Genomic DNA, 13875 nt, shown 5'->3' with positions numbered 1-13875 from the left:
AGGTACCACCGCCCATACAAGTCGACCGAGGAAAGATATTTATATGAGCTCGGCTTCGTTCTGACATTATCACATAAAATCTTATGACGCCAACTTGTCGGTATAACCTGACCTACTATTTGTCTACAGTTTGTCTTTACTATAGCAGTCCGGTTTGTGATACTGACATTTAGTGTTCAACGAGCATAGGTCCGCCTTTTCAATAACGCCGCAGGCGCTACAAAAACTTTGATTCCTGACACGTTCAACATCGCAGCCCGCTTTGCTCCGTGACGTATAACGCGCGAGGTGTGCAAGCAGGATAGTGCAGACTATTTGAGTATAATCTAAATTGGTTTCCATAATGACGTTTCTAGAGCGAGTTGATGTTGGGGGATAGCCGAATTTATGTTTAAATTAACTTCAAATATGCAAGTTTGAGCCCGACCGCGGTGGCCGGGTTTCGACAGAGGCGAAACGCAAATGGAATTCGTGGGTTGTGCGATGACAGTGCACGTTAAAGATTCCCTTGTGGTAGAAATTATTGCTCAGCTCGCCGCTATGGTCTCTTTTTCTTCTCTCTCATCTTTTTCTCTTCCCTGACGATATGGCTGAACTGTCCATTGAGAAGTTAGGCGATACTGCGAGTTTGCTTTCCTAGAAAGAAACATTTTATATGGTACGTGTAAGGGGCCGCGATCGTCACTGCACAGCAGGCCGGCTGCGGCTTTAGGAAAAGTCGTGATAAGAGAGTGATGAGCTCAAGTGCTGTTTAGCGTGCGAGTTCATAGGGCTGCGATTGGAGTGAGCCAGTCTGTTATAGAAGTGTAGCCACCTCTCTTTTTGTTTGTGAATACTTTTCTGAAATGTTTTCTGGATTCTGCTTATAAATAGTTTTCGTCCAGTGCTTCGAGTTCAACTACACTTCACCCACTATGTCGGCGGACACCTCGACGAGTTGAGTTGCAGAAGAACAGAAGGAAAGAGAATGAACCTGATTTTACTTCAAGGTTGAAAAGCTCTATCCAGAATTTTTACCGCGTAAGTTCTGCGCCAATGACTCTGTGGAATTCTTGGCAGGGGCAGTAGATTTTTCTTTGAAGCCAAAAACAGAATCTGTAAGCATGGCTACGAAGCTGAAGAAAAAGGAAAGGAATACGAAAGAGCACGTGCACATTCGCCATCAAACAGAAGAAGAAGCGGAAATCTCGACAACCACCAGCCATGGCTAGCGTCGCCCTAGCCGTCTTGTTTGCAGTTCTGTTGCCTCAGGCAACTCTGGCAGTCATGAACGTGATTCCGCCTCACCGCCTGGTTCACCTAGACCTGAAAGGTGCACCACCTAAGGCGTCCTATTTGATCAGGCTCATTCCCACTCTCAAGAGGCTGGGCGCCACGGGGCTGCTGGTCGAATACGAGGACAGCTTCCCATTCGTCGGGGAGCCTCTGCACGCCTTGGCGTCGCCGAGGGCCTACACACGCCACGATCTGCGCACCATCCTGGACGTTGCGCGAGACAACGGCCTCACCGTCGTGCCCCTGATCAACACCTTCGACAAGCTGGAGTACATACTCAAGCACCCACAGTTCGCAAAGTACCGAGAGATCCCCACTGATCCCAGCACGGTGTGCCCTTCCAACCCCGCTGGAGTGAGGCTCATCCAAGACATCCTGGACCAGATCCTGCACTTTCACCACACCAGTGAGCTGTTCTACGTGCACATTGGCTGCGGGGACGTTGCAGCACTGGGGTTGTGCGACCGATGCACTGCTAGGCGGTTCGACTCGGCCGAACCAGACTCGTCCAGATCCAGCAGGCGATTCGGCCTCTATGACAAGTATCTGCTGTACATGTCGTACATCCAGCTCATCACCGACTACCTCAAGAAGCAGCACGGGGTCAAGACGATCGTCTGGCACGATACACTCGCCAAGATCCCCAACGAGCTGTACCGCGTGCTCCCCGTACATCTTCACGTCGAGGTCATGGTGGCCACGTATCGCACCGACTTGGAATTCAGCAGCTGGCTCAACTTCGCGTCGCGATTCGGAAACTCGCTGTGGATGGCCACGTCCTTCAAAGAGGTCGGCAATGGAACGGCCGTGTACCCACGTCTGAAGGAGCGCATTCAAAGCCACATTAACTGGATCGGCGCCATGAGGGACTGGAGGGAGCACGTCCGTTTCCCGGGCGTCGTGCTCATGGGTCCGCAACGGATCAACCACGATTCGCCCCTTCGCGAGCTTCTACCGGTCAGTTTACCGTCCCTGGCTCTCTGTCTTTCTGTGGTAAGGAAATCCGGTGAACTGCCTACTCTGAAGAACGGCTCTTCTCCGGTTGAAATTCTGCTCGGGTGCAACCGCACGTTTAAAGTGGACGATGACAGCAGCATGCAGGGTATGGGCTGCAGTTTTCCAGGAGCTGCGATCGTCGACGAGCTTGGAAATCTGGAAACGCTGAGACGCCACTTGGATTTGTTACCTCACCTGCCGCGTTGCAAGTCCGAATCCGCAAAGCAGCTTGAATCCATGCCCGCCAGGGAGAACAAAGACTGTGTCAAGGATCTCCACTCGCAGTTTGCCGAACTTTCAGCGCTAAACGTGTCTCTGCGAAGGGCTCTCCAGCAAGTTTACACCAAGGAAATTGTTGATGAATATGCCACGGCTAGGATCAGAGCGGTGATGATGGACATCAAGCAGAAGCAAGATATTCTGGATTCATCCGGTTCACTTGATGCTTTCCGGACAACTTTGGGAGCCAGGTACAAGATGTCAAAGTGGCCACGCAGAACACCAGCTAACCCTGATGAAAGTGGCACCACCCGTGTTCTGAAATAAACAGAACATTGTCAACAAAAACGCGGCATCAGACGGTTCTGTTCGCTCGATTGAGGCACGAAATGAAGTAGCGGCTACGCTCCTAATATTAAGGCGGAGAAATGAGCAGTCATATTTCACGGCGATATATTTCTGCACTCTGCAGTACAGTGCAGTGCAGCGTAGGGGAGACTGTGTGGCTATAGCCCTGTTCAATGTGGCTATAACCATTACACAGAGTGCTTCCCGTAACCGGAGCCAAATATTAAAAACGTCGCAACACCATCGCTGGGTAAAAGCGAAAAAGATTATCAATGTTTTATGTCTTGTGGCGCTCCCTAGGGCATCATTGAATTCCGTTAAATATAATACTATTAGTGACGCGTATTTTTTTAATATTCATTTCAGGGCAAAGTACGCTTCGTTAGACTGTAAAGGGGGTTGAGAAGCAACAGATACAATTTTACTGCATAAGCACTAACTGCCTCGCTAGTCAAAAGCCGTCTTGTCAGAAGATGAAGGCTCGCAGGACAAATACGCTAAAGCGAAACACTTCCGCGAGCGGGTTTCCGTCCCGAGTCACAATACTAGACCACTACGACACTGCCGCGGCAGACTATCACATGCTAAAATACCAATCCCTCGCGCACGTGGTCGTCTTCATCAACTTCCATTCATGCGTACTGAATCCGAAACCGAAGTAGAAAACGTAGTTGTTGCGCACCGTATTCGCACTTGGATTACGCACCTCGCTATCGAAAACCTGTTAAGTCTGGGGGTGAAGCCTCTGAGTAACAGGTGCCACCTTTCGAGGGCTAATTAATGCAAGTCACCTGCCACAGGTAAGAGGTTGCAAAATAGAAGGGAAATCTGCGCTTTCGCCTTGTATTAAGAGAGCTGGGAGAGACTGAAGACTCGGATATAACGAAAAGAGCGATTATAAAAGAACACTTGCTGAATATAAAGAAACTCATCTTAATGTCCTTCGTAGTAGTACTTAAGCGGAGCCAAAAGGCGTATGACTTCCCATTTCTTTCGCACCAATAAAACTGACCCCAATAAATTTATCCCCCAATTGAATTCCGATAACCCATAAACCAAGATTAATGAAGCTACACAAAGTTGAGCAACGTGACTGAGATAGCGCACCTACGCCGCATTTGGTTTAAGGTAGTAAATCAGTTGTTAAGTTTTTTTCTACCATAGTACTGATGTACTTTCAAGGGCACTGTATTGAGTGAGGAGTCGCCGCGTACTTCGATACGATGTGAGCGCACGCTTCGTTCGTTCAAAACGCGTTTTACAGCGCTGCATTAAGGTTGCGCAAAAGTGCACTTGGCTTCTTTTTTTTTATTATTATATTCCGGGCTTTTTGGAAATTCTCGGAGAAAATGAATGCGTATAAGAAGGGCTGGTAGAAAAAAATTATGGCGACTTTTTCTTACACCCTCGTCTACTCAGCGAAGCACAGTTCGCCCAATTTGAATATAAAATACACAATTATATTGAGCTAATTATCTAATTATTTGGTTTTTAATTACACTATGGGGAGCGCCACGTGACTGGGAACATTAAGTCATTGGTTGCACCCAGCTGCGGTGCACAATTTTCCTTAACCTTTGGTTCGAGTTACCTGAACGACCTTGTACAGCCGGCATCATGCACTCAATCGTCAGTTGGTAGACAACTTGAAAGCTAACCTTGTCGGGGTTCTTGTATAATACCTGATGTAAACAGCGATGCGGTGTGCCAACAGAATGATCCCTTTATTTAGGAAGCGTTATTTGTCTATAATATGTTCACGCCTCCTATTTTTTGAAGACTATATTCTGGGGCGCATTTTTCATGCTTTGGAAAACGCCATAGTAGCGCCATTGACCTCCGCACATTTATAAACTTAATAAGGTCGCAGACAAATTCCCCCGGAGGCGGAGACTATATCGCTTATACATAATTTGTCCAAACAGAGCCATACATTGAAGGCTGCTTTTCTCGCGTGCTACGAAGCACTACGACAAATTACATATGACATGAATGTGTACATATAGAATTTCGCTCTGCTTCGCAGAATAACACGTAGGAAAGCATGCGCGATAACCTATTAAAACACAATTAACTACTCATCTCTATGTCTCTGCAGTCAGTGCGGTGACAACGACTCCTCTCCTACAGCGAGGTGACTCTGACGGCACCCAATTTTAAGGCGATAGCCTTCATGGCTCATGCTCGCGGATCCTGTCTGTCCGTCCGTAACGCTTTCGTACCGTGGGAGGCGGTAGCTGGAAGCTCACATGGCCGAGCACTAACTGGAAGCAGGGCTTCCTTACATCACGTTTGCCAGAAGCTGCCAACTCGGGCCTCTCCTTTCGTATGGGTGGGTGATATAGGAATCAGCCTGTCCTTGCATTCACGTTATCCCTAGTTTCGCAGGCACGTTCATACGGCTTGGTTAAAGCGGGGCTTTATATGTTGGCTGATAGCTTATTCTATCGCGTTATCGCGAAGGTGGGAGTGAAAACAGAGAGAGAGAGGTACCGTAGCGGAGGGCTTCGGACCATCGCGCGATAGAGGCTTTCCCCTCTTCGCGCTTTAGGAATCCGAAGTGCCCACTAGCATATTTATTGTGGTATCCGGATTTGGTGTAGCTTTCGCGGGATGCCTGAATACACCACATAGCTCGCAAGCGCATGGCACACGAACGGCGAACATCGGTAGCACGAAACATTTCGCAAAACGCGCCCATATCATATCGTATCGTATCGTATCGTATCGTATCATATCATATCATATCATATCATATCATATCATATCATATCATATCATATCATATCATATATCATATCGTATCATATACCATATATCATATCATATATCATAGCATGCCAGATGCCATATCATGTCATATCATATCATACGAAACTGGTTCCTCTCACCGCCGTATGCATCCGCAAGTGGCAACACCACTCGTAGAGGTGTAAAACAGATTCCTCTCTTTAAACCGTCTGACCCTCTTTGAAATCTCTATTTTTACAGACGTCTCCAAGGCTGAAGTGCTGCCGATAATGCAATATCCAGACCAAAGAATGGGGAGGTACTCAGAACACTATGTCTGCGACACATTTCTACGCCGGCTCTTCAATAAATGCTCGGTAATATGTTGTACGGTTTAGGAGAGTAATGCGATCAGGTACCAGGGGCGCAGTGCGTGGTGTAACTAACTACAAAGCAGTGACACGCTATAACGGCTCCCCGCCTCATACGTAGTAGTGCGCAACGTATAAGTCTAGCAACTCAGACGTTCATATGCTTGTTTCTTGACAGACCCAAACGGCCACGAAGCCCAACTGCGGAGGGGCAAACTTCAGCGGAGATGGAGCTGACACGCCAGCTTCGCTTCGGGAACAGTGAGTCAGAAGGAGCTGAAGAAACTTTAAAACGCCCTAATGAGATTCAGTCCGTTGAACAGGCCATTACTCATTCACATTCTGACTCGCGCTAACGTAGAAGAGCGAACGCACTAAAACAGAGGAAGGGTACGACTTCAAGCTTGGTGGTATACCCTAGCTGCTTGACTCGAGTCTCCGTACACGGAGGGAGATCGGACTGTGCTTCACAACCAGGGAGCATCCCACCCGTGTCTTCTGCAAAAACTTTATTCTAGGCCCACACTCCAGCGGTCCCGCTTTCGAGTTTGAAACCGAAATGCTTTCCGAAAACCCGCGCGAGGAAAACTTCGCAAAGTGGGAGCCTCTGCGAGCAGGAACGTTGCGGACGAGTTTCGCCGTGTCGTCGACAGACCGCGCGTAGAGAGAGCGTTGAAAAATTAAGGTGGGATCACTGAGAAAGGCGGCCTCGGCGACGGCGGGTGGTTGTGGCGGAAAAAAGAGGGGAAGACTGAATAGCTGCAGACAAACGAGGACTTAAGACTGCGTGCTAGACGATGACGACAACGTCATCCTCTCCCTCTAAACTCGTCTCAAACTGCGGCGTTCATAATGAACGCGTTCTCGAATTCAGAACTTTTAGACTTCTGTATTTCTTGCTTTCTCTCGGATGGCAACGCTGATTTCCCGAGCCCGCCCTCCTCGTAGCAAAGAGTACCGAGACGTCGGCAAGTCGCGCTGAGCAGTCATGGCGCCTTCGTGACGAGTGGGACCGAAAGCCGGATTCCTGTGTCGACGCTAGCTCTGCGCGGGTTTCGGAGAACCTTTCCAGCTGACGGTGCGGCGACGGCAATAATTCAGGACGCCTAAGAGACGGTAAATCGCGCTCTCGGCACTGTAGCGTACACCTCCTTTAGTCCTGAGCGGTGCATAATTCGCAAGCGCCCTGGGCGTCCATCGCTGGCGTATGAGAAACGTGTACACGACCAGATGGGAAGCGAAGAGTATCTCCTTTTCGCGCGCTTGAATGTTTGATCCGCGCCGGGACAACCCCGATGTCAGAGAGATGCCTCCTGGCAGACGAAAATCTGTTAAGTGCAGGGCGCCAGCACGACTCGGCCGATGCGATCCAAGAGTAGAAACTGTTCCTCACTTGCTGGCGTAAGTCAGTGATGCACTCCGTGGAAGCTGCTAAATGTTTAAATGCCCCTGTGCTAACGGCTCACAGATAGCTGCGATTTTGTCGTCCATGCTCGAGAAACATTGCACATACATAATCAGGAGGGAGGTAGTAGGGGTCTTTATTATTTAGGTACCAAGTAGCTATCGCTTTCTAAGGTGCGCGTTCAGGACTAAGAGCTTCATACGTCCTCTCTTTGGCGATGACTTAGGTAGGGGTAAGTAGACTTTTTGAGTTGTCTTCTTTTGCGGGGGTGAGGGGATTACGCATAGGTGTGCAGTAAGTTCTCCGATGCCTTCTCCGCTTTATTTAGTACTAAACACTCACTGATGGATTTTGTTTTCCCCAGACATCGGTAGGCGTGAGATTTGGCATTTTTGTTGGAGATTATGATTGAAAATTTAATATAACTCGCTAACTGGCATCCTGACTCCTGCGGCATTGCGACTTTGCGACTTGTGACTCATTAATGTAATGTCTCGTTCCGTTCACTTTGTCAGGGTTATCTAACCAAATAGCTATTTCGGCGGGCTTATTTCACCGTTTTAGCAATGCGGTCCTCTTTAGACGAAAAAGGCGGGTTCTGTGTGCGTGTGTGAAGCCTTTATCTCCAGCGCCCTTATTAGGTCGAAGCAGATCGCGGAACCTTCTAGACACCCTCTGTGTCTGAAAAGTGCCTTCCGGGAGGTGAATCATCCCCCCCCCCCCCCCTCGCTCGCACACACTCGAAGTAAAAGTGCATCTCTCACCTTCCCTTATCCACCGACTTCCCTTCACCAGAAGCCCGCCCAGGAATGAAACGGAAGAGCGACGACGAAATGAATGTCAAACACGAGAATCAAGGCTGCTAGTATGAAAATGAAATAGATGAGCGGGAGCGAAAAACTATGTACACATTCTTTTATTAAATTTAAGGACACAAGTGCAGTTTTACAGCATGCGAGTCATATTTACGTATAGCATCCTTTTTTTTCAATGCACTTAATTCATCAGACTGCAAGCTTGCGCGTTCCTTCTAAAAAAACTAGAATTTTGAGTTCGTCGTGAAGTCCCCTGTGCGGCAACCGGTGAAATATGCGTGCATCGAAGGCTGTCATGCTGCCGTTCGCACACGCACGCGTCTGGTTGGTGCGCCTGTGGTCGCACGTGGGCAATTCGAACTATGTCGTGCCATTTTCCAACCAGATATTACCGCGTAATGTTCGCTCTCTATCACTCTGCGATAAGGAGGAACAGCGAGCAGTAATCCGATTTTTCTTCCATCGGAAGGTGTCAAATGTGATGAAATTCATCACAAACCTTTATGATAATCAAATATCCTGCCTAGAGTTCTGATGCGACCTACTGAAGACACTCGTCCTGCAATAAATGCACAAGCTCGCGGTCCAGTTGAGTAAGCGCCCTAAAATGGGGGAGAATGTGAAATAAATGGGTGCATATTGTACACCAAAGTTTGCCTAAACTTTTGCAACGAAAAGTGTAGACAATCCTCGCCTCCCTTCGTACAACCAATGCCGCTTGGCCGAAATGTTGCATCACATCATATGATCGCCGGTACGTTCTTTCTTTCTTTTATTTTAATATTTACGAAGCAAAACATTGACTTTGTTTTGGGACGCGCGTTAATGCAAATTTAGGAACAAGTTGAGTTGTCCCACTCCACATCAGAGTTTTCAGTTTAGCAATGAAATGCGTTCGGACAATTTTTTCCCTACGTTGATAGCCTCTTTTTCTTGTGAAATATGCGTGCATGACACATGTTGCCCGATTGGTTAAATTGTAATGCAAAAAGAATAAGACATTTGCGAGCCCTTGAAAGAGCAACTTAGAGCAGAACATTTTATAGCATTTAGTCAAAGTTGGCGTGAAAAATAATGTCCATCTCATAGATTGCGGCTTCCACTGTTACTTTATTCAGCGCTTATTCACCATATTCACCAGCGGGGATTGGTTAAATGCTAAGTTCTGTGTTTCCCTATGCCGTAGACGACGAGCACTGATTTCGCCCCTTATATTCGCCTTAGGAGAAGGCTTGCTAACATTGCTGGGTGTGTAACAGTTCTTGGACAGCGTGCATATGTCGAAATGAATAATTAATTTCATACTTTATCTTCTGACTTCATTCTTTCCTGCAGCATCTACTACCTTGGGCAACAAATCAGCATAAATATTTTAAAGAAAATACTGGTAGAGAGAAAGCACTGCAGTTTGGTGCAGAGCAACGTCAGCTATTGAAATGTCGCGTTACAGTAACGGTGAAATAAGCATATTGCTTTGCAAACAAAACAACATACAAGTGCTTGGAATGTTAGTGCCAGGCTAATTCCACATTACTACTAGTAAATGTGGTCCAAACACAGCTGCCAGAAGTGTGGAGGCGAGTCATGTTTGAAAGAAAAATAAGAGGGAATAAAGTTGGCAGTTAGATGTACATGTTTCCCTCTATGCATTAGTATATAGTACAACGAGTTGAATGACGCTTCTACAGAAATTATGCTCGTGGTGATTTACATATTTTCAATGAAATTGATGCCGCCTTAAGGCAGCACGTGTGCCGATTGGTAGATGAGGGTAACACCAGCAGCTTGGCGGCGCCGGCTTGACTGATAAAGAAGTGGTGCGTTATAAAATCACCAGGCGCTTCTGTCGACTTTAAATACTGACGCTTGTTCTAATTACTCAGGATAGGCAACATAAGAAACGTTGGGAATAAGTGTGCAGGAATGTGACCTTGTCCGTTACGAGAATTTCCCCACCAAATCATTAAGGTTAACTGCAGCTACCTGAAAACAAACATGACGGTTCGCCGAAACGGACCGTCTACCACCGCAGTAGGGTATCAGGAGCAACCGCCGGCACACTGTCCACAAAAGCCTATGTGGCCAGGGGTCCGGCCGCGGCAGCGGAGGTGGTGGTTGGCGCTGGTGGAGATGGTGGCGCAAGATGGGGGACTTCCATCACTGTAATTCGCGATGCTATCAGCCTCAGTGGCGATCCTCGTTAATCACGTCCTGGGGGGATTCCACACGCGTGCCGCAGGGGAGGAGGAGGAGAAGGAATAAGGGAAGGGGGACCGTCGCTCGAGGCAGCAATGCTGGCGCAAGCCATTGGCACGGCGGCCGCTCCCCTAATGGTTGGCGCCCCCGGCAGAAACAAAGGAACTCGGTCGCCTCCGCTCGCCATAGGGGGTGGCGAGCAAAAAACACACTCGCCGAGCAGAGAAGACGACCACTGGTCGACGCGTGCGCACCCACGCCCGTCATTAACATGATGACGAAGCGAAAAGCAACAAGTCGGGCAGTACCGCCACTGTCTGCTTCCCCTCCGCACACCTTCCACCACCTTCCCTGGGCGATGGGTTGTTGCTGCTGCCGCCGCCACGTCGGCTTTCATGCTTATGAGGTTCCGCAGCGGGTCGCTTTATTATGTTGCTTCCAGAAAGCCGGCCGCGAGAGGATGCGATGGCAGTGCGCTAGTTGGGCGCAGTGCCATAGGAAAAGTTTTTTTGCGTGTGGGGAAGAAGTCGTACGAATGACGCCTTCGTACGCTGTCAGGTTACCCGTCTCTGTTTTCAGCTTCAGGGGCTTTTTCACTGTATAAACTCCAATTCATAAAAAAAAATGAAGCGGAGCTGCTCAGGTGTCGTAACGCCCGCTACAGAATGTGGACCTTAAGAACGGCAGCTCAGTGTCACCCGTCGTGGAATTATTAGCAACCGATAAAGAACGTATGACCTCAGAAGAAAAAGGGTGCCGATAAGGAAGCACGATGGCTTAGAAGCGATACCGCGATACTAATAACAATGTGGAAACGAAAGCCGATTTTGTGCGTCTACTGTTCCTGGCTGCTAGAAATTCTTCGAAGAAGCAGGCTGAGGGAGAATTCATGTCTCCACCTCAGCAAAAAAAAGTTAAAAAAAAATCATGTTTTAAGCTCCAAGACATGCGGTTTCAGTCTGTCACGCCCTAGGAATCAAACACAGCTAATGTTAAGGCAAAATTTAATAGTTCAATAGCAGTGTCAATATATCTCACTCGTTCATTGTAACTTATGGCCTCACAAGTAGCAAAAGGACTCATCTGATTCACATGCGCTAGATTTAATCTCGATAATGGCGGCTTTCCTCGAAATTGGGCCGTTTATGTATCCAGTGACATTGTGTGCCGCGTCAGCAGCCTGAAGGTAAGAATAATGCTGCATTCCTCTAGAACGCTAGAGCTGTCTGCGAAGCCGCGATCTATCATTTCTAGGATTAATAACTCTCTCTCAGCTAACTGACTTTGATTTAAGGTTATTTTCGGCTGTTTCTCGAATGTATTATCATGGTACGGCCTAGCTGTTACTAATCGTTTCTCGTGTTGACAGAAATTAAAGTTTCATTTGTTTACCCTTATAGCAAAGTTACTAAATATGATACTTTTGTGCTAAACCGCTTCTTGTGAGCTGCAGCATTCTCTCAGGACGACGATTTTAGAATCTGAAGCTGACGTGCACGGAAAAGCTTTTTACTATACCTGTAGTAAGTAATTATTTTATCCAGAGAAATGAAAAACAGTCCGTGAAGCGCGGGCTTTTTGCCGCTTCTTGAGTGACACGGGACTCGACACTTGTGATGCAAGTTACCTTGCCTGTGCACATGTTTATACTGTTTATACCTCTCCCGCCACATCGTCACCCATTACGATCCTCTTTTTTTTTCCCCCATTTCCCAGTGCTGAGTAGGAGGTCAGACGCCGGCACACGTTTTCTGCCATTCTGAGCAATAAACTCAGCAATCATTGGTACACTGCACTCCTAAGTAAAGACTGTAACACTGACTGGGACAGCAAAGTTGTTCAGAGACTCATGATGCACTGAAGATAAATAGAAGCTGCGACTACAGTACATGCCACAGTGTGGTTACCATATCACACAGACTGTGTCATCTGGTCGGCGCGCTGTCGATGTGCTTGCACGCAACTGACGATACTGTGGAGCGCGCGGCGGAACGCGCGGCCGCCGCCTCCTCCGGCGGTGCTTGTTTGTGGCTGTGTCGTTGGTGGCCGCAGGTGGGCAGAGGCCTCGCGACCTCGTTAGTCGTGCTCATGACTCATTCACGTCATTTCGCACGTCGTTGTTCTCTTGCTGCACGGCGCCACCGCTCTCCTCTCCCGCCCACCTCCGTCTTTTGTATTTGCCCCTTGCTCCATTCCGTACGTCACGCGTGCACCTTTACGCGCCGCTGCTCGTTTTCGCGAACGCTCCAGTCTAGGTCCTGTTGCTGTGGCTTGCTTTATTTTACTTTCTCTCAAGCAAGCCAGACCTGCAAGCCATCGCATGCCATACATCAATGTCGCGAAAATAACTTTCGACACAAGCGCGTAATATAGTCTTGTCATCTGCGCTCGCGTCAATCCTAGACGCACGCTAACCGGATAGCCTAAACCCGAAACATATCGCTCTTCCGACTCGCCACGTACACGCAATCATAGTCAGAACTGTTCGGGGTACGTGTTAGGGTACCACTCACAACAGCACTCTTCTTGTCAAACAGGCATGCACAAGTTGTGTGCCCTCTCTTTGAGGTTAGATTGATTTGCAAGCTTCAGTGAGCAACCCTTCCTTATTACGAATACAGAGACTTGTGTTTGACAAATGTCTTTGTTGATGTCTGTTGACGTTCTCAGTATGTCTTTTGCTGTCGCTTTGGGGTACGGTTGAGCTGAATCGCACAAAGAAGAAAATGTAGAAGAAATCTGTTGTCTGCCAGGTACTATTGGGGACAAAAGTTTCCAAGACATGCGAAAAGTCAGTTTGTCGTCCAAACGTCATCCTCTTTGGCGATTTCTTGATTTCACTAACTGATGTCACAAAATGAGAGTCCGACTTTCAGATCGTTAAGTGTGGTCTCTGGACAGCGGCTAACAATAAAGCTATTGGCTACGATTCCTAATGATACGTCCTGGAAACTTTTGCCCCAATAGTACAAAACCGGCGACGACGGGGTTTCCGCAAAAAAATGTATACTGTGTTCGACAGTGTTCAGGCGAAGGTTCACTTGAAGTGTGAAACATTATTTTCAACTTTTCAGCTAGATACCTTCTGAAAGCAGTTTATGTAATGTTATCTAGATAGATGTACCTAAATACAAAGAAGGGGGCCTTCACAGAAATAGCCTCACTCCTTTTTTATGTGGACCAAAGTACAAAACCTAGCATCAATAAAACTTGTAATTGCCGCAGTGTAACAACCACAACCTTAAAAAACGAAATAAATAAATTTAAAAATCGCCGAGCCAGAAATAAGTTGTTAAAAATAAGAAATAAGAGTCGCATGTCCTAACTCGCTGTATTTTTTCATTCAGCCCAGTTAATTACCCTTTCAAGAATACTTTGCTATTTTTTAATCATAAACTTCACAAACAAGCTGTCAATGCAGAAGTTGAACACCGTCTTGAAAAACAGCCGGCTGAAATGTTTGCAACTAGCTACAGTTTACGTAAAATAATTTTTTTGTAATGGATATAACGGGTCAATG

At 47.5% G+C, this 13875-nt stretch overlaps 1 protein-coding gene across 1 annotated transcript; it reads left to right on the top strand.

Moving 5' to 3' along the window:
• Positions 1-1203: 1203 nt before the first annotated feature.
• LOC146191025 (hexosaminidase D-like) lies at positions 1204-8210 on the top strand. Its single transcript, XM_084600266.1, has 2 exons — positions 1204-2791; positions 8140-8210. The coding sequence occupies exons 1-2, from the start codon at positions 1204-1206 to the stop codon at positions 8208-8210; spliced, it is 1659 nt and encodes a 552-aa protein (XP_084456392.1).
• Positions 8211-13875: the final 5665 nt, after the last annotated feature.

Source organism: Amblyomma maculatum, chromosome 4, assembly GCF_055883805.1.
Source record: "Amblyomma maculatum isolate TAMU_Amacu chromosome 4, ASM5588380v1, whole genome shotgun sequence".
NCBI classification, from domain to species: domain Eukaryota; kingdom Metazoa; phylum Arthropoda; class Arachnida; order Ixodida; family Ixodidae; genus Amblyomma; species Amblyomma maculatum.
Note: the sequence above shows the minus strand (reverse complement) of the source record. Positions and strands in the feature narration are given on the sequence as shown.

Excerpts from the sequence above, each read along its gene's own strand:
- LOC146191025 (XM_084600266.1), top strand. The coding sequence starts at position 1,204 with ATGGCTAGCGTCGCCCTAGCCGTCTTGTTTGCAGTTCTGTTGCCTCAG. Across the intron at positions 2,792-8,139 it reads ACCAGCTAACCCTGATGAAA|AAGCCCGCCCAGGAATGAAA; the intron begins GTGGCACCACCC and ends TCCCTTCACCAG.